General features: G+C 43.5%; 3 protein-coding genes and 1 pseudogene across 4 annotated transcripts in view; 2 read left to right on the top strand and 2 right to left on the bottom strand.

The window, feature by feature from the left end:
* The window catches only part of NRBP1 (nuclear receptor binding protein 1), a 37,180-nt gene extending 27,012 nt beyond the window's left edge, over nucleotides 1-10,168 (top strand). Inside the window, exons 11-17 of the mRNA XM_085894356.1 lie at nucleotides 401-500; nucleotides 995-1,045; nucleotides 1,300-1,435; nucleotides 1,702-1,755; nucleotides 6,552-6,615; nucleotides 7,619-7,674; nucleotides 9,129-10,168. Of these exons, the coding sequence (XP_085750482.1) occupies nucleotides 401-500; nucleotides 995-1,045; nucleotides 1,300-1,435; nucleotides 1,702-1,755; nucleotides 6,552-6,615; nucleotides 7,619-7,674; nucleotides 9,129-9,230 (563 nt within the window). The 3' untranslated portion in view covers nucleotides 9,231-10,168. The remainder of the gene's footprint in view (nucleotides 1-400; nucleotides 501-994; nucleotides 1,046-1,299; nucleotides 1,436-1,701; nucleotides 1,756-6,551; nucleotides 6,616-7,618; nucleotides 7,675-9,128) is intronic.
* A 1,114-nt stretch (nucleotides 10,169-11,282) lies between these two features.
* Nucleotides 11,283-11,423, bottom strand: LOC147019701 (signal recognition particle RNA; annotated as a pseudogene).
* Nucleotides 11,424-14,980: 3,557 nt separating this feature from the next.
* LOC147019700 (uncharacterized) overlaps nucleotides 14,981-25,131 on the top strand; it is a 74,865-nt gene continuing 64,714 nt past the window's right edge. Inside the window, exons 1-2 of one of the 2 annotated variants that reach the window (XM_085894354.1) lie at nucleotides 14,981-15,305; nucleotides 21,697-21,848. The gene's annotated coding sequence lies outside the window, so the exon portion shown is untranslated. The remainder of the gene's footprint in view (nucleotides 15,306-21,696; nucleotides 21,849-25,131) is intronic. The other variant, XM_085894355.1, reaches the window with a different exon arrangement.
* Nucleotides 23,211-25,131, bottom strand: part of LOC147019699 (mucosa-associated lymphoid tissue lymphoma translocation protein 1 homolog) — a 102,467-nt gene continuing 100,546 nt past the window's right edge. The window contains 3 exon segments of the mRNA XM_085894353.1: nucleotides 23,211-23,645; nucleotides 23,647-23,765; nucleotides 24,173-24,280. Of these exon segments, the coding sequence (XP_085750479.1) occupies nucleotides 23,579-23,645; nucleotides 23,647-23,765; nucleotides 24,173-24,280 (294 nt within the window). The 3' untranslated portion in view covers nucleotides 23,211-23,578.

The raw sequence follows: 25,131 nt of genomic DNA, 5'->3' as shown, positions 1-25,131 counted from the left end.
TAGATTATGCAATCCATTTCCTCATTGTGATAGTCAAGAGAATTACATATGTATATATTTATTTTACATCTGCATTGATTGCTGGAAATGCCATGACCAAAATGATAACTAACCAAAAGTAGGCGACGGATATTTGTCAAAGCCAACCTTCCTTTTCAATGTACAAGCTGTAGTCGAGCAATATGGTTTGCATGCTGCCCTCTGAACCATTAAAGACATGGCTTCAAAAATAATTAATAAGGGAGGGTGGACTGGTGGCTGGTGCGATGTAATTTTGATGTCAATATTTACCAAGATATAGTTTGATTAGCTTTTTGTTTTTGAGGATCACAGCAGATTTTTTTTTATTTTTATTTTGATGTTGGTGGTGTTTGCATTTTGTGTTGTGCAATTGTTGCAGACCTCATGCCTGAAAACGCCGTCGAAGAAATGACGAAGAAGATAGACGTGAATGCTGTCATGGCTGAATTACGACCGGGCCCAGAGAGCAAGCAGTGGAGGTGACATGCTTGAGAGTGGATACTGTATACACTTGATTAGCATCATCATAATTTTACAAAGGGAAAGTTTTTGGTTCTTTCTGGAATAGATGGCTAAATGATCAAACAAATATAACGGTTTGTTTGTTTACCACTCCTTTTTTTATACTTTGTTGACTTAAGTGGCAAAGTTAAACAAAATTAGTGGTTATTTATTTATTTATTTATTAAACAAGAATTTTTTTTTTTTTTTTTTTGACGAAACCTCAAACTGGTTGTACTTTTACATTGTTCACTCTGCACTCTTCAACATCATGGTAGTTGTCATCTTGCGTTAATCCAGTTGCTCTTTTCACTCGTTTCTTGCACTGTTGCATGCCTGACACTATACTGGTCCGTGCCTACTCATGTTGATTACATGTGTCCTCGTGCCTTCATCTTCTCTCACATTTGTGAACACTATGAGCCTTAATCTCACTTTCACCTCCATTTGTGTGCCTTAATCTTCCTCGTAGGTTTTGCCAGCTTTCTACTTTAGAGATGGACAAGTTTCTGGAAGATGTAAAGTGAGAGAGCCACCACCTATTGTGCTTTCCTTTGATTTGAATGTTCTTTCCACTTTAATTTCACATTTAAATGATTATTTGTGTGGTGGAACTTGTTATACCAAATTATATGAGATCTATTTTAACATTTGCTTTGGATGTCGTTAAACGGTGCAAGCCTGCTTTGCCTATTGACCCTTTTTCCTTGCACACACACCTCAGTTCTTTCCTGTTTTTTTTTCAGTGCACACACCTCACGTCTTCTCTCGTTTCAGAAATGGAATCTATCCGCTAACGGCTTTTGGTCCGGCATGGCCTGCACGCACTGTGCGTTCCCACACGCAGTCTCCTGAGACTACTGAGCTGGTGAAAAGTCCGACACCTGAACCGGTGGAAATGGAGACGCGAAAGGTCACATGAGTCGGATTGCTTTATGATTGTCTTTGTCATCATGTCAATTATAGGAGGATTCTTAGTAGTTGATAGTAGACTTGACTACCCACCTCCCCCTTTCCCTCCCTCCCTCCACATTTTGTTCTTTTCTGAACATTCCTTTCACATTCCACTTCCACTCAACCCACCATGAAGCAAGGTTCTTTGGCTCCCTCCTGGCATTAAGCATTTTGATTGCAAATAAACCTTCAACTCTGTTGAAATGGCTTTTTCTCTTGCTACAGGTGATTCATGTGCAGTGCAGTGTTGAGGTATCTGAAGAAGGAAGCAAGCGACATGTGAGTTATTGGGTTACGTTGTCCTCTCTTCATTAACTTACCACTTCAAATCTCCATTTATCCCTCATTTAAGTTTATTGTTATTATTATTATTATTGTTATTATTTTAATCGATAGCCTGGTGTTGGCTTAGTGGTTAGGGTGGCGGCTTGGGATCCCAGTGTCCTGAGTTCAAGCCCCGTTGGCTGCTGAATTAACACCAGGGGGTTGACTCAGCCTGTCATCCTTCCGAGGTCGGCGAAATGAGTGCCAGTGTACTGGTCCCGGTGTATGCCCCGGTTAGAATAGGTGTACCATATCCCTCTGTGTCGTAAGAGGCGACCAGGGTTGGCGTCAGGAAGGGCATCCGGCCATAAAACATTGCCTCACAAAAAGCCAAACCCCTGCACAGCAGGGAAAAAATGGCTGTAAAAACGGTCATTTATTTTATTTTTATATTTTAATCATCAACTACTAGTGAAAGGAGCAGCGTCTGTCCATGTGCCACTCTGTCATAGAATAATAAAAATTGTACCATAATAAAGGTCATAGTCAATTGACTTAGAACAAAAATTTGTCTGTTTAATCTTAAAGATGCCTGTTTTAAAGGTCTGTCTTTCCATGTTTGAATAAGAAGAAGAAGCAGGACCTCGAGCTTTCATGCAGCGGTTCCTTTTGTCGTTGAATAATAAAGATGCTTCCACTGGAAAGCCAATTAATGATTTATTTGGTTGCAAAGCTAATTAACGATTTAATGGGAAACGATTTGTGGCCGTTTAATCATAGGAACTCCTGCTTTAAAAGCCCTCTTACCATGATTGAAGACGACACGTGAATGGGAGCTCAATACAGCGGTTCTAACGGTAACATTTCTTATTCTATGACAGCAGGAACTCTTGTGAAGGACACGGAGGACAACGACAACAAACAGCAGCAGCAACAATTACGTGTCATAAAACACGAAGCACCCGCTCCCGAGAGGAGCGGCCAGGGGGTGTTATCATATTTTATTATTCAAACGTATCATTCAAAATACCTCTCCAAAATTATACCTCTCGCTGCGTAATTCAAAACGGCTCACTGCACTGGAAAACGTGGGGACAGGAATACTGGACTGTAAATGGTGGGGGCTTGTAATACCCTCTCCCACCTGGGGCAGCGCAACACGATGCACATTTGAATGGAGAATTTGCTTCTCTGTTCCCCCAAGACCACTGGCGAAGATAAAACACCCTTATGCACTAAGTGGGGTTATGTTGATCGTATGTAACAAGTCTTGATGTAATTGGCCCAGAACTGTAGGAGTAGCATGACACACACACACACACACACACACACACACACACACACACACACACACACACACACACACACACACACACACACACACACACACACACACACACACACACACACACACACACACACACACGATCCCGTTTCACGTATTTCACTTCATTCTACATTGTTATTGTTATCCACAGGTGGAAATGCGATATGTTTGTGAAGTAAAACGTGCTGTCCCTTGATTAAACCAATCGGCGAAACGACCGGTTGACATGCCTAGTAAACTAAGAAACTAAACATTAATTACCATCGGGGAGAAAAAGTAAAATCCCTTTTTTATTAAAAGTCTCCCCCCTCCCATACCCCCACCCCTTTTTTACTGATGAATGCTCATGTAGATGCTTGTAAATAGGCAGCACACAAGGAACAAGAACACTCAGGTGTTCAGTCACCTGACAGTTGTTTATTTCCACACTGCTGGAGCCGTACAGCCTCATAATCATTCCAGGGTGCTACACTACATTAACAGTTTGGAAGGCGCAATAAACAGCAGTGTCGATGTTAGATAACCTCACAGTGGAGCTATCCCTTACTCCCATGCCCAGGGGCGTATCTAGAGTATTTGGCGCATGGGATGGATCCTTGCACCACCCCCCACTCCCCACCACCACCCGAGATTAATAATTAAAAAGATTAAATACACAGAAAACATATATCATGTTTGCAAATAAAATTTCAAGCGGATTACAGTACTATACCTGTAGTAAGCAAATTTGAAATAAGAAACATTTAGGACATTAAAAATTTTAGGACAATAAAACAGGTTGTACTGCTTGGCATACATGGCATACATATTGCATACAATATACATGGCATACAATATGTATGCTTGGCATACATATTGCACGATGTCATTTCCTTACTATAATTAATGGACCGGTGTTTGTGTATTTGTGGGTTTGTTTGTTGGGCTACTCCTACAGTTCTGTGCCAATTACATCCAGACTTCCTCCAGAGGATCAGCATGACCCCAATTAATGTATAGGGATGTTTTTATTTGCCTGTGGTCTTGTGGGAGTGAGAAGGGGGGGGGGGCGTGGGACGCAAATTCTCTATGTAAATGTGTCATGTAGTGCCGCTCCAGGTGGGGGAGGATATTACAAGTCTTCACCATTTACAGTACAGTATTCCTGTCCCCACGTTTTCCAGTTTCCAGTGCTGTGAGGTGTTTTGAATCATAAGCAGTAGGTATGTTTTGGCTTCATGCACGTAACCCAGGATATTTATTTTTCCTATACGGAGCTCAGTTGCCTATACACCACCCAAATAAAGGTATGTGTCAGAAGAACATGTTGCATGCTTGGAGCAAGACCACCCGTAGGTCGGGCACTCTGCTGATATACCAAAAACACATCTTCAACCGCAGAGAAAACATCACCAAGAATAATTTTTAAAAAGATAACAGAAAATCCAGCGTCAAGGAATGCCTGTTGATTGCATGATGTCATTTCCATAGCGATGTTTTTCCTGCCCATTAATTATTTAATGGAGGAGATTAACTTTTCAGAATGCCTGCAAATGCAGTACAGTCATGTAATTAACTTTTCAGAATGAAAGGGTTAACCCATAAAGCGCGTCGAGCTCCCATCATGGCTAAGACGTGTACAGTGTATGCAAATGAGTTTAAAATGATGTCAACCCAAAGAACGAATCATGACCTTTCCCACAATTCATAATGCCCTGGTAACTCATGCAAGCTTGCTTCTAATTGGTGGAGAAAGCTGATGACAACAAAAGCATATCTGGGAACGTGCTCACGTGCTTTATGAGGACTCTTGGGGAGAACTTGAAAAACTGTCAACAGTCTACTCTGAGCAGCTACTTGAAGCCATCAATATCAGCTTCATCCATCGACGAGCCCATGCCAAGCACATCATCAGCTCCGCATCCTCCTCCCATTAACCACCGCTTGCACCACTTCCCACCCTGTAATGTAACGCTGTGTTGCTGCTCAGTGTTTGGTTCTGTTTATGATGATATAATGTTGGTTTTAGTTCTGAGTTATTGTCTTTTATTATTCGGTTAATAATATTATAATGTCACTTGCAACTAAAACCATCATTATATCACCGTAATGGCACCCCCCCCCCGCCCCCCGTTGCTATTCTATTTGCTGATGGTTAATACACTAAGATGTTTCACTAAATTATTTTATTGGCCTGAGTCGTACCGAAGACTTTAAATATTGTACGTGCTGCTTCCTTGCTTGATGTGCAGTATCTAAAAGGATAAGATCACGGACGATCCCCTTAGGTTGGGGAGGAGGAAATTCATCCTCAGGAAATGCCCCGCCGAGTGCAGATATACAGGCGGCGCCATTGTTGTGACGTCACTGGGACCCAGATTCTCAGACTATTCTGGGAAGTGATGGCACTTTCCACAAGCTCAGTGGCTGTGTTTGTCTCGTCTAACAAAGCAATGTTGTGTCTTATCTGATGTTTGTGTGAGTGGCAGTTCCATTACGAGCCCTACATCTTGTGTGTGTATGTATATATATATATAGATATATATATATATATATATATATATATATATATATATATATATATATATATATATATATATATATATATATATATATATAGATATATATATATATATATATATATATATATATATATATATATATATATATATATATATAAAAAACAAGCCTTGGTGTACACCCATTAAACATTTTTTATGAAGGTCCCCACATGCCCTAACCATAGATCGGACCCCGACTCTCGCATATGTTGAGGGTGGGATTCCTCCCCACTTTGTGCATTGGCAATTGTACGTATAGATACAAGACCCTTCACTTATTTAAATATTTTGACCATGTCCACCTTTATTCCACCCCTCCCCCCTTAGTCACTACACGTGATTTTTTTCCCCCTCTCTCTTCGTCAAAAAGAATTCGTCATGTCTGCACAACAACAGAAGTCTTCCTCTCTGCATATACTCAGTTGTCATACCTTTGCTTTATTTATTTTGTATATATATATATATATATATATATATATATGTATATATATATATATATATATATATATATATATATATATATATATTTATAGTGTAACAAAATTCTGGAATCATAGGTTAATTGTTTTTTTTTTTTTTGGTGCAGACTTGGACAACCTGTAAGTCTCATGTTACTCGTCGCATAGCATCGGCTGGGTCCGAGCTGTACTTGATGTGAGATAGTAAGGTAAATACGATGGCAGGAAAGGAAAAGCTAATGATGCAACATCCACTGTTTGAGCATCTGTATGAAAGCAAATAATGTTCTGAGGATAATTAGTTCTGACAGCCGAATGATTTATATTTCTATGCTCTGTTTCAGTCGGCTTTGTACACCATTTAAGTACTCAGGTGTCTGACAGTTGTGACCGAGTGCAGCATCTTTGTAAGTACAGTTCAGCACTCAAATTTTCAGCTTTGGGTAAAGTGCTTGATATTTTTGTTGTTGTTGTTTCATTGTGCAGCTTACAATGATGCTCAAGTTGGAAGACAAGCTGAACAGACAATTAAGCTGTGACCTTCAACCTGGTGAGATACCGCCGGCACGTTTCTGGACGATCTAAACAGGCAGTGGTTAAATGCTGAGTTGTTTTTGTTTATTTGTTTGTTTTTATTCATTTTGAAGGTGTGGCCATAAATCTGTAGAATGTTGGCCTTAAAACAAATTTTGATTTTGCATTTTTTTATATGCTGAGGTTCAGGCTCTTGGAGGGAATCGAATGGGTAGGTAAGGGAAACGGACATAACATGATTGAGATGATGAGAGTAGACTAGCTGCGTGCGGGTTGAGAAAGAGGACAGGATTTATGAGGTGAGAAGTTTGTTTGTCGGTATTGGAGACAAAAATAACATTTCGTTCCTCCATTGATGCCAGGCCATGATGATGTTTACCATTGCTGTTCGTATGTTTTCTGAATAATTGATGTGACATTGTTTCCTCTGTCATTGAACCGAAACCTCTAGATTAAAAAATATATATTCTGCAATTTTTAACATTGATCTTGTCCGCCAGGATAAGGCAGAGGTGTCTAAGTTTGTTTTGTAGTTTTGTCGTCGGTATTTGATTCCCAATCGGACTAAACTGTCAGATTGGTGTTTTGCGGGCACTGCGTTGCATCACGAAGCACACTATCGCTTATATGGACGTAAAGGCGGGTGTCCCACCTGCTAGTATTAGTTGGTGGACATTTAGAGATGCCATGGTGAGTTGTAGCCTGTACCCTGAATTTAAAAATTCTTGCACAGATGGGCTCCAGCCGAACATCAGGCCCGGCCAGCCAGTTAGTGGAAGTCTTGGGCCAAATACTTTCCTCGGCCGACTTTTCAAGAAGCTGGGAATAATTGCAGCCGTTACAGGAGGAGGATTTGCAGTTATGTTAATCTCTGCCTGCTTATATTGTATAAGGAGATGTTTTTGCACAAGGTGCTCTGTAAATAATAAATGGAAATGGTAACTCTGTCTGTCTTGTGTGTGTGACCTGAACGGCCTTTTGCTCAACATCAATGTGAATTTCCTTGTGCTTCCCAACAGACGACACATCGCAGATCCTCGTGGCAGAATTGGTGCAGTTTGGGTTCGTCAGCGAGGTAAGGTGGAAGAAGATGCTATTAATATTACCTAAAGGAGAGTTACTGAAATTGGTGGAAAGTTACCTTTGTCAAAAAAGTTAAGAGTTTAATTGCAATCTATATCTTAATTTAGTGATGCATTCCTTTCCCTTTCAGTCAACGTTCATGCAACCTTGGAGAATAATTAAATAACAGTGATTTACTCATTCATTAATCAGTCGTAGGATCACTCTTTTGTCATTTATTGAAGTAACAGACCTCAAGCTCTATTTTTTTTCTCTATATACTGTACAAAATCGAGGTTCGTGCAAGAACTACATACAGCAGAATGGAATGGAAAGGAGGAAACACCAACAGCAGAGTGTAAGTGAACGTGAGATCAAGGGGAAGGGGAGAAAGACACATGGGGTGGTCAAGCTAAATGGAACGCAGCAAGAAGAGGAAGGTTAAAGCGGGGATGGAACAGAAAAGGAACAAACCAACTGACGACTAACCAATGAAGAGGTGAGGGAGAGGGGGGAAAATCACCATATCCTGTAAAAAAAAAGAAGAAAAAAAGGGAATGCTGTCATTTGGGGTAGAAGAGATGAGTATGGATGGTGGATGACATGTGGTAATGGTGAACAGCTGTCTTGAAGCTCTGGATGGAAGAATGGGACTGAACAGATTGGGGAGGTTTGTTCCACAGGTGAGATGAAAGAGGAACAAATGAGTGGAGGTGAGCAGTGAAATTAACAAGAAGAGGGTTACTGGCTCAACATGTGTGTGCTGCTGAGACTGACGAAGCAACCAACTTGTCGGAGTTGAGAGTAACAGCCTATTGATGTTGAGGGCCTTTCTTTCCATGGCGTCAAGAAGGGGAAGCTGAGGCAGGGGTGCCAGTTCAAAGGGGAGAGCAGTACTCCAAACTGTGAATGAAGGTCTTGTAGGTTGTCAAAAGTTCAGATTGGCCAAGGAAAGGCCTTGCATGATGAAGGATGCCCAAACCAACTGAGTACCAACAAAAGAAGCTGACTTTGGAGGCCATGTTGGAAATGTGGTCTGTCCAAGAAATTTCATGGATGATGGTGAAAGTTGCAGTGGATTAAAATCGCCTTAAAAAAAAAATCACAAAAATCAGGATGTTGTTTTTTATATCCTCGGTTGTTCAACCAGACCCAGTGGTGTAACTGTTTGAATGTTTGCTCCGAGTCTAGGATGTCTGTGGTTCAAACCCCGGCCGAGTCATACTTTTAAAATGGTACGTGCTGCTTCCTTGTTTGACGCTCAGGATTTAAAAAGGATAAAGCACGGCTTTGATGGGCCAAATGGCCTCCTCCTGTGATGAAGTTACTTTTAAGGGAACTCTGTCTTAAATGTATATCATCACTACATCTCGTGGTGTATTCTGTGGCTCGTAGCATTTCTTGTACATTTGCCCAGGTGTCATAAGCAAAGGAATCTCATGAGCAAATGTGATGATGTGTCTGCAGATGGATCGGCACCTGCTTGCGAAATGCTTAGAGGAAGCTCTGGGGAAGCACAGAGTGAATGGCACTGTGAATGGCATGCATGGTACAACTCCCGTGACTTGATGTCCAGAGCGTTGTGGCACACCTTCTCTTTTGTTTTCCCCCTCCTTTATGCACATCCCCTCCCTCCTTTACCCCTCCTTTCCCCTCGTGATTCGAGACCAGGAGTGTGGTGGTACAGCGTTCCCTCTCATGGCAGTTTTTTCTTAAGTAGTTTTTGCATCGGCTCAATAGCGATCAGTTGCGAAAGCCTTTGCCGGCTCAGAACAGGCTCCGTCCGTCGCTTGTCACCGCAGCTGCGGCAAGTTGTACGTACTTGTGTGTTCTTCGCTCCATGGTAAATTATTCCCATGAATTGCTTGGCATACATCATCGGGGCGTGTAACATCTGCACAAAGGTTCCAGCGAGTTTTGTTCCAATTTGGAATGATGTAATTGAGGCTTGTGGAATGTGATGGTGTCTATTGACGTGCAATGTCGTCAGGGCCTTGTTTTCTCGTTTTAGCTGTGCCAGGGTAGTTTCAAGGTTGAAGAATTTGAGCTGCTCCTTTACAAAAAAAAAAAAAAAAGGTCTTCACTAAGGAAAGGTATCCTTCAGCGGAGTTCAAGCTGGTCACTTCGGAATGAGGGAAAAGCGAGTACACGTTAACTAAAAATCCTCGAGGAAGGTATTTCGGACGAGTTGTATATTTTGCATTCTTGTCCTGTTCGTTTTTCTCATTTCCATAAAGAATTGTTTTTGTTTTTTTTATTTAAATTCTGAGCTTCAGGCCATAATGTGATGATGACACAATGCTTACCTATACAAGTTTATTTGCCAACCGTCAGTTGGCTTGATGTACCCAAAGACACTGCTGATGCCTCATGAAGAGTGCAAACTGGATACAGTATTGCTGATGCCATTGTCATAAATTTTGTGTAAATGTTTATGTATTTAAAAGTTCTTTTTTGTTGTTGTTGTTGTTGTTGTTGAAGTTTGAATTAAAGGGATTTTGAGAAGTGTTGCAGATGTATGTATAAACAGGATGGCCATGTTGCTTCCACAAGAGCAAGCCATTCATTCTACTCTGGTGATGAGAGGTGCGTTGGTTTATTGTTAATATTATTTTTATTTTATTTTGTTTTAATTTGCGATGCTGATTCATTCACTGCTTTGTTGGCATACCTAATGCTATTGAAATTTGCGATCTGCATGACGAAGTTGTGCCAGATGCAATACAGGTTTATGGGGTTTTTTTTGTTGTCGTTTTGTTTTGTTTTGTTTTGTTCCTTTCCAATGTATTGAGGTGATAGTATTGTTAGCTGTGTCTGGCAGATATTAAACCACACACGGTTCCCCCCCCCCCTCCCAACCTCGGCTTGTTTTTATTTTATTTTATTTTATTTTATTTTTTTGCTGTTTTGCTTCGGATAACAGACTTTAAAAGTCCAAAATGTAGAATTTGAAGGTTTACTGAATTAGAGCTTTCTGTTCTAAGTAAATGCTAATGGTGTTGCGAATCACTGCTTTCGTAATTATTTTTCATGCAAAAAGAAAAGCTTCTGAATCGAGGATGTTGGTTTTTTTGATGTTGTTGGTTGTTTGTTTTTGTCCTCCGAGTGCGTTTTATGCCACTCCCAGGCCCACCCCTCCCCACAAAAATTCCGCAATTGCGTGACGTAATGCACCATGTGACTTGAGTGCACGTGGTAATTTAAAATATAAACACAGTCATGCACTTGCATTTACCAGTCATTCATTGTTGCTTCTTTCCACATCCTCGTGTTGGTTGTGCTCGACAGGCAATACGTGATCGTCACCATCTCCACTTTTGATTTGGGGTTCGAACATGTACAGCACGACCGAATTGTCCCACGCTCAACATCAACATGATAATCATCCCCAAAAGCAATTGACTCCTCTAAGAATAGTCCAATTCGTTTTCTGTGTTGGATGAAGATGTTGGATCAGCCATTGTCCAAGAGTAGAGTTGTTGTTGTTGTTCGTCTTTCGACTGCTCCCGTTAGGGGTCGCCACAGCGGATCATCCGTTATGATCCGCATACTGATTTGGCATAGGTTTTACGCTGGATGCCCTTCCTGACGCAACCCTGGTCGCCTCTTACGACACAGGGATATGGATTGGGTTTCGCCGTGATTCCGGGCTGCCCTACACCCTCTCATAGCGTGGCCCAGCACAGAGCTCCCGTCCTCAAGCGATCCTCCAACCCAAGCCTCCGAGTAGCCGGATTACAGGCGCACGCCACTACACCCGGTATCCATTGTCCAAGAGTGGAGTATGTGTTCTAAATTGTTTCTTACCATGGTGTCCTGGCCAGAACATTAAGCCAGCGTTGCTCATTGGTTTTTGTACACCGCTCCTTCCCAATTCCATATCCAGGCGATGCATGACATCATCGCCGGGCGCCGAATGAATGGAGTCCTCAGTTTTTATTCCGTTTTCTTTGTTGATTTCGTAAGTATATTGATGACTTCCGTCCTCTGTTTGTGTGTTTGTTTGTGTGTGTGTGTGTTTGTTTGTTTGTTTGTAGGCACGATAACTCGAGAACGGAAGAAGCTACCAATGTCAAATTACACCACGTGATTCAGGAGGGTGATTGCTAGCGCTGATTAGATTTTGGTCAAGGTCACAGTGAGGTCAAACATTCGATTTTTGATGGTTTGGTACAGAATCATCGTAGAAACTTCTGGTTTGCGTCGCTACCTTCTCTAGAGACAGCTTTTATTAGACAAGGTCAGAGGTCAAGTTGATGATTTCGTAAGTACCAGTCTATGACTGCTTGTTTAATTATTCGGCATGGGGGCGGTGTACTTTGAATCTACCTCTACTTGTTATTTTTATTTATTTTTCGGGGTAATTCCAATGAACGACTTTTCCACTCGTGTGCCTAAAATTATAATCTGAAAAGCACTTTTGTTTCCTGTTGTAAATGGAACACCAATTACCTCTGCCACTGAAAGTGGATGGGGGTTTTGTTTGTCTGTCTGTCTGCGAGCAGGGTTTTTCAAAAAGTTATGAACGGATTCGGACGAAACTTGGTGGGCAGGTTGGATGTGTGATGTAAGGACAAATTGATTTGATTTTGGTGAAGATCCGCATCCGGATACGAGAATTTACTTTTTTTTTCTTTGCAACAAAGAGAGATTGGGCCAAAAACGATACTTAGCATGATATTTCAAAAAGTTGTGGATGGATTATGCCAAAACTATGTGGTTGAGTTGATTTGGTGACTAGAACAAGCCGATTCGACTTTGGCCTATCGGTGAGATCCAAAACGTAAACTGTTCAGTCTGGCAGAGGTATGCTCTCAACCGAGTACTGTTCTCGTTGTACGGTTGATTATAAATTAATTGTCCGTGCAGTATTTGCTTATGCCACCTTAAACTGTGATCCTGATGTTTCATTTCGTGATTCGCACTTCCTCAAGAGAATCCCATTGGATTAAAGTAGATAAGCTTGGTTGAGAATGATAATGCAACACAACGCTCCCTCTATTCTGGTACTCGTCATCCGTGGTGGCTCTTTGAATGAAGTACTCACTTCTGGTTTTGTTGCAATGTTCCTATTCTGAATTCGAAAAAAACAGATCTTCCTTTCAAGGTGAGAACTGTTACTTCCCCCACCCCCTGACCCCCTTTACCCTTTCTGATTCCCTGCAGAGGGAGCAGAACTCTTACCTCCACTTTCCCCACCTTGTGCATCACACCATGTGACCACGTGGATGTTGCGAATACATGACTTTCAAAATGACGATCAATTCTAAATGAGGCCGTGTGTGTGTGTGTGTGTGTGTGTGTGTGTGTGTGTGTGTGTGTGTGTGTGTGTGTGTGTGTGTGTGTGTGTGTGTGTGTGTGTGTGTGTGTGTGTGTGTGTGTGTGTGTGTGTGTGTGTGTGTGTGTGTGTGTGTGTGCGTGTGTGTTTGTGTGTGTGTGTGTGTTTTTATTTTTTTTTTATTTTACACCGATTCAGTTCTCGCCAGGCATTTTCAACCTGCCGTCCCGAGCGTGAAATCTGTGATTCAAATCGTCTTTTGGACATAATTTTCAGCATTTATAGAGAAAGAGTGGCAATTTTAAAATGATTAATCCATAATTGTTCTTCAATGCAAATCGGACTCTGGGAAATAGAGGAATGCAAGAAATGTCCATGCATGTGATTGAGAGGTGCTGGGTTCGTGACATTTCAAGTGGAGTACAATCTAGTGTTGGCCGTCGCTATAACACGCACACACTCTTCAACTTTTAGCAATGGATGCAAAAATGTATTATAATTTTTTGTGGCCCTGGAAGCAAACAAACGATATATTTTTCACAGCCCTCACAGCTCCTGTAACCCACACTCCCAACTTGATTACCAGTAAATATCATTTTAAACTTACCCTGTACATGAACAAGCCCCAGATATGTCCTTCCCATTGGTGTTCAGAAGACTCTAATCCAGATACACAGTCCATTCACTGGTAGCAATCCGTTGGGGGGGGGGGGGGTGAGGGTAATGCACATCTCACTCGAGCTTTGCACCAGCCCACCTGGTTGAGACTTTGTACTACAAGTTGAGAGTTCTCCTAATCTTTCATTTGATTAGATTTCATCCTAATCTAATCAAAGAAGCACAGCCCTTTCTCTCAGGTACTTTTCCAAGTATTTTCGGCTTTTTTCAGAAGCTTTGTGAGTCATTTCAGATGACAACACTAATCGCAGAAACAGCAAGTTTTATTTCACCTCGAACTCTGTGGCTTCCTGGTGTTTCTGCGCATGCGCACCGAGCATTTTGGGCCGTATTGAATGGCATTGGTAAGCGATATTTTGTAAATGCATCGTTTGCTTTTACGAAAGCAATACGATTTTACAAGAAAATGGATAACCAAATCTAATTCACTTGGAGCATTGAACCCATTGACCCCACTGCTTTCCATTGATACTCCTGTTGACATTGAGCTGACAGTGCCCCTTTCAAAAAGTGCAAGTGATTGTGTGCTTGGAACCCTTGCTGAATTCCCTGTCTCAGGCTTCATTCAAATGGGATATATATATATATATATTTCTATATCAGTTAATGTTGGAAGTTCAGACGTGTGGATATCTTAGCGCGTGCATTCATTGTCGATTTACATGTAGAATGTGACGTCATTCCATCGGGTTACGACCGTCATGTAGCCAGCATCGCGCTATATTGGGAATGCAACGTCCATTCAGCTTGTATATGAGGTACTGAAAACACGACTTGCATCCGGTAATATGTCTGCTCTATCGGGATTCACTTAAAAGAAGAGATTGATTGGCAGAGTGGACTAAATTATCCATGAACTATTAAATTTGTGAATGAAACTTTGTTCGTATGCTTAAGGACAACAGGGATTTGTAATTTGTTCAGAGTGCTGGTGATCGCTCGCCTACTCTTTTGGTGCCGGCGATAGCTCACCTACTCTTTTGGTGCCGACGATAGCTCGCCTACTCTTTTGGTGCCGGCGGTAGCTCGCCTACTCTTTTGGTGCCAGCGTTATCTCGCCAACTCTTTTGGTGCGGGCGGTAGCTCGCCTACTCTTTTGGTGCCAGCGGTATCTCGCCAACTCTTTTGGTGCGGGCGGGAGCTCACCTACTCTTTTGGTGCCGGCGGTAGCTCGCCTACTCTTTTGGTGCCAGCGGTATCTCGCCAACTCTTTTGGTGTGGGCGGTAGCTCACCTACTCTTTTGGTGCCAGCGGTATCTCGCCAACTCTTTTGGTGCGGGCGGGAGCTCACCTACTCTTTTGGTGCCGGCGGTAGCTCGCCTACTCTTTTGGTGCCGGCGGTAGCTCGCCTACTCTTCTGGTGCCGGCGGTATCTCGCCTACTCTTTTGATGCCGGCGGTAGCTCGCCTACTCTTTTGGTGCCGGCGGTAGCTCGCCTACTCTTTTGATGCCGGCGGTAGCTCGCCTACTCTTTTGATGCCGGTGGTAGCTCGCCTACTCTTCTTCGTGAAGGACACCATGGATCCTTAGCGTCTACCAACGGGTGGCGGAGGGGACGCCCAGTTTGACGTCCATCCGAGGGATAGCACATGCGCACACACTGATGAATCGCCCTGCCTGTGAAACACCGGGATGACAGTTTATAGCTGCGTTGGGTGGGATTCAAACCCAGGCTGGACAGCTTTGAGGTGAGTCTAAATACCTCCAGGTCACTCTCAGCCTATTGAAAGAAACTGATTGAGTATCGAGGGGTCGGTCTTATGTCACCCAGTGAATCTGGATGTTTATTTTTATGCAGTGGCATATATAGAGCAGACGATCTCAAGCTGCCATTAAATTCCCAAAGTAATTGTGGAGGAGGAAGAAGAAGCGCACAAATTGTCGGGTCATGGCGCAGTCTGGTTCGGTCCATGTCCCACTCTCTAACTTGTTGGAATCCGTGTTGGAATGCCTCGTGTGCTTCGAACCGTTTCGTGAGCAAGGCCTGAGGCGCCCGCAGAGCCTCCCTTGTGGACACGTGGTGTGTGCGGCGTGCAGCGAAGGCAACTACAGGCAGGTTGAGGGGGAGAGAGAAAGTGAGAGGGACCTGGGAAGTGGAAAATGGGACGGAATGGTTGACACGAGGGATGATGGACACCAGCACAGAAACGACTCAGACTGTGGAAGGCAAGGGACTAAAGCGGCACTGTGGCATCGCTGTGTCACGTGTGCTAGTGATCACATGCTACTGTCGTGCCCATTCTGTAGAAGGAGGTACTGCCCTGTTCAAGTGGCTGACTGCTTTCCACTTCTGTCAGTACTGCAGCTTCTCCATTCTGAAGACGGCAGGAATCTCAAGCTGTCAAAACTAAAGAGACAACCAGAGGTTTCTACCACAGCGGTGAACTTGCACCAAGGACCTGATGATACCAACTTACATCATAAATCGATGTGCTCCCTCACGTTGCTCCGGTCTTGCCACTCGTTTCCACCACCTATTTACTGGGTTGGTGGTTGGGGATTCCACCCAGGTCAAATCTCAAACCCAGGTGCACTTGCGCTCAGCCGCGCAAGCGCTCGCCTCTTGGTGGCACAGAGAGCGGGACCCTTGGTGTCCTGTTTCTCTCCTGGGAGTCTCAATATGGACACCTTACACTTGAAGTCCAGTCATCACTGCAGCAACCACAGTTCTACCAAAGATGTATTTGTTAGAGAAAATCACAACATTGGTTATTACGACTGTCATGAGCACTCCTCTGTTCGATTACCCTGTACTGGCCAAGCACAGATATTTCCACTGGACGTGACTAGCACAAGGGCAGGAATCATTCTTTTCTCTGATGCGTCGTCTTGTTGTATCTGGGCCATGTGTGAGGGCTGCCCTTCTGTTCCTACGGCACTTCAAATTCTTCCTCTTGGTTATTTAACTCCTTTACCACTGCGTAACCCACTACCAATCGAGCAGCCATGGGGACTCGACGTAGTTGAGATTGATTCTGAGCACTTTCCAGATGATCACGACTTGTATGGTGTCGATGAGAATCCAACGAAGGACAATGGCAAAGTAGATGGGGGTGCGTGGAAGTGCAGAGAACGTGTCTCGGGGCTTCATCATGAATACGTGAAACAACTAAAGAATGAAGATTGGGAAGATCAACACAGAGAAACTGCTGATGGAGGACATTTTAAAAATACAGACACCACGGGACAACAGCAGCGATACCACATTCTAGATTCACAAGAATGTTTGAAAATGAGCAAATACCGAGGATCCAAAGAGAAAAGCCAGGTGCTGGTGGCCGATTCAGGAACCGGCTCACTTTTCCTGCTGCTGGTGGGTCCAAGAGTGGTCCACGGTGAACCGGTGACCGCTCGTGTCTTGTGCTCTGGCTTGAATGGTCCACGGCAGCTCAGGGTGTGTTCTACCGGTCGTCTCGTATGTGTGGCGGAACACGGCCCTGATGCTGTGCAGCTGGTGATGTTCTCTCTCCATGGGGACTTGTTGAGGAGGCTACAAGCGTTTGGTGCATGTGCACCAAGCTGCGGTGTGCGTGCTCTTACCGTGCTCCCGGGTGGCACCATCTTCGTGGCGGATTTGCTCGGCAGGGTGTTGACCTTTGGTCTTTGTGCAGATGGTGCTTGGAAAGAAGGACTTGCCGTTGCACACGGTCTACATTTACCCATCGGCCTTGCCTGTACTGCTGAGGGTATTCTCTGGGTGCTTGATGCGGGTGATTGTGCACTAAAAATGTTTCGTGCATTGAATAAAAGCATTGAGGTCTGAATATCAGGTGTTGCACTGACAATACCTGCATTTACACACCTGTGTCCTTCATTAGGGAGTCAGGTGTTTGAACAAGCCAAAGGGTTTTGTCTGAAATTGCTCCATCAAATACCTTTTGGTGTCTGGTGGATTGGCAGAATAGAAGCACGATAATGCTGTACCACCACTAGAGATTATTTTCTGTCTTTTTGCTTAAGCTCGTAGTTAGTTACGGATTACTTGATCTGCTTTCTTTCAAGTTTTTATTTTATTTATTTTTTGGTTGCTTGTTCCTTTCGTCATCCTGCTCTTTGCGAAAGTCCCCATGGAAACTTTAGCCACAACTAATGACTAGTTTTGACGGACGGGTCCTCTGGCCGAACTTCCATCCGATGTACTGCACATGCGTTAATGTATCGTCCAGCATTGAACGTTTCTTGCTGGGTAGGGATTCAAAACCAGGATGGACAGCTAAAATCACCCTTGCTTTTTGTATAACCATTGTCTTACATCTGCATCTCCTCTTCCCATTGATGCCAAGTACGTAAACTTTTCAACCTGTCAAATGAGTGCATTGTCTCGTCGTCGTCATCGTGTGTGGCATGTCTGCCCTTGCTTCTGTGTGTGACATGTATGTTTATTTTTAATCCCACTTGCACTGTATACTGCTGTATCAGCTTGTCAATGATGAAATTAATTGTGAGGATGAGCCTCTCTTGTAACACCTTGAGAATTGAGTGAATGCTTGTATTTTTGTTGGAATAAAATTCTTCGGAATGGATGGAACAACTTAAAAAAAAAATTTTTTTTAAGGTTCTACAACCCCTTGGGATGTCAGTGCTACATTGTGTTAAGGCTGTAATTTTTGGGAGGGCTGACAGGATGGCCTAGGGGTACGCATGTACACGCCTCTAAGCTGTCTCGCCTGGGTTCGAGTCCTGACCCAGCTATAAACTGTCATCCCCTGTGTTTCACAGGCAGGGGGATTCATCAAAGTATGTGCCGTTCCTCAGATGGACGTTAAACTGGGAATCCCATCTGCCAGCATTACTTTGTTGATGTTAAAGACCCCGCCCCCCTCAGTGTCCTTTACGAAGTGTTGGTGAGCTATCGTGAGCAACTTGAGAAAATTACAAATTCCTGCCCATACTACTGCTGGGAGAGGGATAGCAAACCACCCAGCATGACCCTTGCCAAGAAACTGCTTCGGTAGAACCAATGCTCTGTAAAACACAGTATGGTAGATTGAATAATAATTTGGGCAAATTACCTGTCTGTACCTGTTTGTGGTGAGGATGTTGAAGTCATGGAGAGATTCACTTACCTTGGCAGTGATGTTCATGTCTCTGCTGGCTGAGTCAGAGGTCAATAGACGTCTGGGTCGGGCCTGAGGAGCCATGGATTCATTGGATCATGGGGTGTGGCGCTGTCGGTACCTGTGCGGGAGGACGAAAGTCCGAGTCTTCAGGTCCTTGGTGCTTCCAGTCTTGCTTTACGGATGTTAACCTTGGACTCTGACCAAGGATCTGAGACGGAGACTTCATTCCTTTGGTACCAGGTCTCTTCGGAGACTCCTTGGCTATCGCTGGTCAGACTTTGTGTCCAACGAGCAGTTGTTGAGAGAGAGACTCAAATGAGATTTGTTACCTGCCTAGTCCATGAGTGTCAGCTGCGGCTGTATGGACATGTGGCTCATTTTCCTGACGCTGATCCGGCTCACCAGATTCTCTCAGCGAGGGAGCCTCGTGAGTGGAGGAGGCCAATGGGCCGACCACATGCCTCATGGTTGCAACAGGTTGACCATCATCTCAAGGAGATGGGGATGGGCGTGGCATCTGCCTGGGGGATGGCCAGACGGAGGCCCCTGGAGTACTGGCGGGAAGTGGACACAGCGACGAGCTGCTCTGGCGCATACTCCCATACCTGACCCTGACCTGGGAACTAACCATATCATACTTGTGCAATTCCTAATAAATATGCTTGGCCTCAAAGCATTCCTATATCTATCAAATCCCAAATGTGTTTATTCATTGTTTACCAATGCCCTTGTAATTCTTGTTAAACTACAGTATACTGATGTCTACTGACCGACTTATAATTATTGTTAAAATATTGTTGTGGGACTGACTCTTTGTGGATAAACCTGGTTTGTATAATGTTATTTATCCCTTAGTATTTGTTTAGAATAAGCAGAATGTAATTAATTGTGACGCGAGGTATGCGTCACAATAGCGTGTACATCAATGTTCGTTTTCCCTGCCCTGCTGGTGTTTCTTCCTCCACCGAACCTTTGGCTGTTTGTTTGTTTTTCTTCTGTATATATTTAAATGTTTTGTTGTTTTTTTTAAGGACACACAAAACATTGAGGTGCAAATAAAGCATGTGAGAATGTGCAGGTGTTGTCAAATGCGGTGTTAAAATCACCAGTCGGCACATGGAAAGTTTGTTAGGGCTTTTGACTGGTGGTTACGACTCGTGGTGCTAAAATTCCGTGACAGCCAATTGTGCTGTGGCGTTAACGTCCGAATGAGCCCGTCGAGAGAGCGGTGATTAAAAACGCAGGTGCAGAGGGAGAAGGAATATCAGAATCGCTCCATGGAATTGGTGCAGAAGAAACTGAGCATCTCACCTGCTCCTGGTGAGCCCAACTATGCCCCGCCAGAACAGAGCTATGCTCCCTCCTCTCCTCACCATGGAGGCGATGGGACATTTGCTGTGGAACCAATCTGCAGTGGAACCAAACTGCCACCAGCCTTCTTGCCAAGCTCATTATCTGCTTTGCCAACTATATTTCTTCTTGTCATAAATTTCCCTATGTATGTCTTTTGTCGTGTGATTGAATGGTCCAAAAGATTAGAATAGTTAAGGAATCTACTGTTAAATTAGTTCGTTTCGAGGTTGAGTATGTCGAGTAAAGGGTGATTTTATTCTTTATTCATTACATTCACATTTGCACTGTTTTTACTTCAAGTAATCCTTCCCCTGAACATTTGCTGGTTACTAAACATACCTGGTCTCCGGGTGGATTTTACTTGTTCCGGCTGTCTCGTTTGGTGGTTTATGGTGGTTGAAGTTTGGAAAGCCGGTTCAAACCGGCCTCAGACCGCGCTTATGCTTCGACGGTTTGCTCGGCCGAATTGGATGTCGCGAGCGTCTTTTGGTGCTCCCTCAAGTTAATTCCGTGGCCCAACGAGTAGGGAATGTGGCAAACAGGCCCGGGAACTTGCTCAGGGCTGTGAACTTAGCTGGCAGTTGTGGTTGTTTTGACACGACCCGCAGGACTTGAACCAGGTAACTGGAACGGTCCTGCGACTGTAAAACTACATTGATGTATTTGTCCTCCATTTGATTTGTGTAAATTGCCTCCATGACATGTTTAAAAAAAAAAAATAAATAAAGGAGAGGAATGTTAAAAATTCCATGGCCTGCAAGTAGAAGAACAAATCGATGCTTGAATTAATTAGACCACCATGTATGTTAGAAGCACTGATGCTAAAACAGAAATCGTCATACTTTGGACACCTCATGCGTGCAAAAAAACAAAAGTATAAAGGCACGGAGGTACATGAAATAACTGCCTTGTAATGAAAATAATTTGCCAAAGATTTCAAAACAAACGAACTATGTATACTGCTGTAAGCCTGGCGTTGGCTTTATGGTTAGGGTGGCGGGCTTGGGATCCTGGGGTCGTGAGTTCAAATCCCGCTCACTCTTTGACTCAGCCCGTCATCCTTCCGAGGTCGGCAAAATGAGTACCAGCTTGCTGGGATGATTGAGCCATTCGAGTATCCTGCGTCAGTGATGACCCATCTAAGATTGTGCCCAATAGCGCAGGAGACTGCTTCAGCAGCACCGACACTCTGTACAGAGTATGGTCCCAATGGATGGATACTGCTGTCTACTTTTATATCTAGTTCCGTCAAGTCGTGTCCGACTCCCGGTGACATTCATGATCATATTTCTCCCAACATCCCTATCCTGCACTGTTTCCCAAAACTCTGGTAGAGACAGTATGGTTGCAGCCTTTACTCCATCCATGCAGTGCATCCAAGGTCAGCCTCTTTACTTCCTCTTCTTCCCTCAATCGTATCCAGCATGGTTGACTTCTCCAGACGTTCATTTTCTGCACGCATGATGTGTCCAAATTATGACAGTTTCTGTTTTAGCATCAGCTCTTCTCATGTACATGGTGGTCTCATTTCTTCGAGCACTGATTTGTTTATTCTTCTTGCAGTCCGTGGAGTTTTTAACATTTGTCACCAACAACACATTTCAAAACTGTCAATCTTCTTCCTTTCTTTTTCACTGTCTTTGACTCGCATCCATATTTGATTCAGATGAAAGGGGCAGCTGTGGATCCAACCTACAAGTGGAGCCATCCTAAACTCTTGCCTGCTGAATATTTACCCCATGTGATTGGTGCAAAGTGTGATGAAGCAATTGGTTCACTCTCAATCTGATGGACATCTGTCTGATTGAGGCACTACCGGTACTTAATTTCAATTGAATTTTATATTTTCAACACTGTTGGGTGCTTGCTTGCCTCTCACGCTGAGGACACACCCTGTTGGACTCGTGACACCTGTATGGGTCAAACTGGGGTATTCTGTGCCTTTTCTATCTGTTTCTTCTGTGGAATGCTTGAGGCCCTTATGGATAGACTAATTGAGACCTTCCACCTGTACGAAACCCTGGATCCTCTTGTATTGAAAATAAGTTGATTATAATGAGTGCATTACTTCTCTCGCTCACTACACTTTGAATTCACTGGTTCTCATTGAGTTCTTCGGACTGTCACAATTGCTCGGGAAATAGCCGTGTTGGCTTTTATCATCCTTTGCAGTTTAGAGTATAATTTGGACTTGAGCGTGTAATGCTTCATTGAAATTACTCTCCCGCTAGACAATGCAATCCACTTAACGCTGCCCTTTTCGTTGTCTGGTGTGGAGGGAAATCTGATGCGTCGCCCGCTCAGCCACAAACTATCAAAATTGAGCGACGTATAGATGCAAATAGTCCCTTGATCTGGCTTGGAGCATCTAGACTGATTAGCTGATGTGACCACTCCAACAATATTGTTGTGTGGGGTGGGGAAAATGTATAGCTCGATTGTATTGAGAATAGTATGGATTATGTAATGGTGCAGGCTGCATTTCTCATGATGATTTTTTTTTTGTCCTGAGGAAAGTCTTATTGTAAGACGTGTATGGAGGAGGCAGTGAGTTTTAATTATATAGGAGATACAGTAAGATTGTTGTGTAAAATCTCCTGTTTTCAAGTGAGGCCGGGTGAGGACTTGGACATTTCAAAGGCAGCGAAAAACACTACCTGCTTTTAAAAGAATGACCACAAATTGTTTGGCCAGTGCCCTGCAAGCCAGAGTGGTGAGGTCTGCTGTGGAGCACTGGAGAGGGATGGAAGACTTTTTAAGATGATGACACCCACAGACTGATTGGCCAATGAAAGGGACTCTGTCTGCACGACGATGGTCCCAGGGTTGACATGGGCCGTGACCATGCTTAGCACGTAAGTTGGACTGCACCACCAGCTTCATGCTTGCTCAAGCCCTTGCCTTCCCCTTTGTTGTGTGAATCCCGTATTTGGCACCAGAATGGGTTATTTATTTTCATTGTAAATAATTTTGCATGTCACTCGTCCCGGCTGGTGTCTGTCGACTGCTTGGCTCGTCCTGTGTATTTATTCATAGCATCTTGTCTACCCTTGTCCTCATCCTTTAATAACACACCTTTGAATAAACCACTTTATTTGTAAAGGAATGTCTTCCTCCATTTCTCTGTCGGGTTCCACTTCATTTGCGTGAACCTTGAGGAATAAGGAATAATGGATCCAGTATTTTAAATGGCATTCTGCCTTTATGAAAAATTCAAAGGCCATTGCTAATATTTCTTTGCATCTGTATCGCCTCCCCCACAAACAGGTCTGTGTACTCTACAATTCAGCACCCCCAATGTCACAGCACAACAATACAGGTTTAGTTGAATTCAATCCCATTGGGAGTTGGACTCAAGATCAGACAGCTTGTATGCACTTTACTGTGTTTCATAGAAACCTTTGATCAGTGCATTTACTTTCTTCAACCTAAATAACAACAAATGCAATGATGATCATCATATTGTCCAACAGTCTATTATGTCAGCGGTAATTGATGAACAATAATAATGATGATGACGGCTGAAGCTTGTGGGAAGAAGTGGTGGATTATTGTTTCTTCTCTAAACCCGTTTGAATTTCATCGATGTTCGCTCGTGGGTTGGAGTCTCGAAGGGTCTTCATTGTGCAGGATGTGTGAGATGAGTGGAAAGCCCAGGTTCACCGTCGATCTTTGCTCAATAAACCCTTGATCACGTGGCTTGTAATGCAGAATGACGCTGAAAGTTAATGGTTCCTGCAGATAATCAGGACAACTACACATCAGAAAAGGCTGCATTGTAAGTTTGAATGTGTATTAATGATTGATTACTTTGATAAATTGAACTGCCCTGATAAACATAAAGGTGATTCAATTATTTATTTGATGAACACAACAAGGCACAGTCTACATGTCATGGCATTTTGAATCCTTCTCACTCCTCTACCAGATACCATAATACTCCTTCACTCTTCTCTGTTCCACTTCCTATCCTGTCCTGTCCTGTCACTTCATGGTCCTGTTCTCCCATCTCTCCAAGACCAACCCTTTTTCATGAAGTATAGTACAGTATGTCGATGGATTCAACATGAAACACAACTCAGTTAATTATATATATATTTTTTTTTTACACAGTGATCAGAGAGACTGAAAACCGAGTTTACCGTGAGTCGTTGTAATCCAGCAAGCCTTGTAAACGTGCCCCCCTGTGTTATCGAGCATTGAGGAAGGGGCGATGGATAGGCAGAGGTAGCTTTTGGATCACAAAGGACCTAGGAATAAGATAGTGTTAGACTCTAGAAAACATACCTGAACCACAAATGATCAATGCTATGTAAAATAATAATAAATTTGCATACGTCGTGCTTTTGTAAGTGTTTCATAAAAAATAAATCATTCGTGTATAAAGGTCGCTGTTGTGAAGGCGAGGGTCGATCTGCATGAGTGGAACAAGATGAAGTATTATTAGTTACGATATTCTTCTTCTTTCGGCTGCTCCCGTTAGGGGTCGCCACAGCGGATCAACCGTCTCCATTTCGCTCTATCCTCCACATCTTCCATTGACACTCCAACCACCCGCATGTCCGCCCTCACCGCATCCATGAACCTCTTCTTTGGCCTTCCTCTTCTCCTGCCTGGCGGCTCCATCCTCAGCATCCTTCTCCCGATATACTCCGCTTCCCTCCTGTGAACATGTCCAAACCATCTCAATCTCGCCTCTCTCACTTTGTCTCCAAACCGTCCGACCTGCGCTGTCCCTCGAATATACTCATTCCTTATCCTGTCCATCCTCGTCACTCCCAACAAGAATCGCAGCATCTTTAACTCTGCCACCTCCAGCTCTGCTTCCTTCTTTTTGTGAGTGCCACCGCCTCCAAACCATACAACATAGCTGGTCTCACTACCATCTTATATACTTTCCCCTTCACTCTTGCAGCTACCCTTCTGTCACAAATCACTCCTGCAACTCTTCTCCACCCACTCCATCCTGCCTGCACTCTTTTTCACTTCTCTCCCACACTCTCCGTTACTTTGGACAGTTGATCCCAAGTATTTAAACCAATCCACCTTCCCCACCTCAACTCCTTGCAACCGCACCATACCACCACCCTCCCTCTCATTT

The sequence above is a fragment of the Eptatretus burgeri genome, chromosome 9 (genome assembly GCF_056783735.1).
Source record: "Eptatretus burgeri isolate ZD-2024b chromosome 9, Ebu_testis_v1, whole genome shotgun sequence".
Taxonomy (NCBI): Eukaryota; Metazoa; Chordata; class Myxini; order Myxiniformes; family Myxinidae; genus Eptatretus; species Eptatretus burgeri.
The sequence above is the reverse complement of the archived record's forward strand: the minus strand, read 5'-3'. Positions and strand labels throughout refer to the sequence as shown.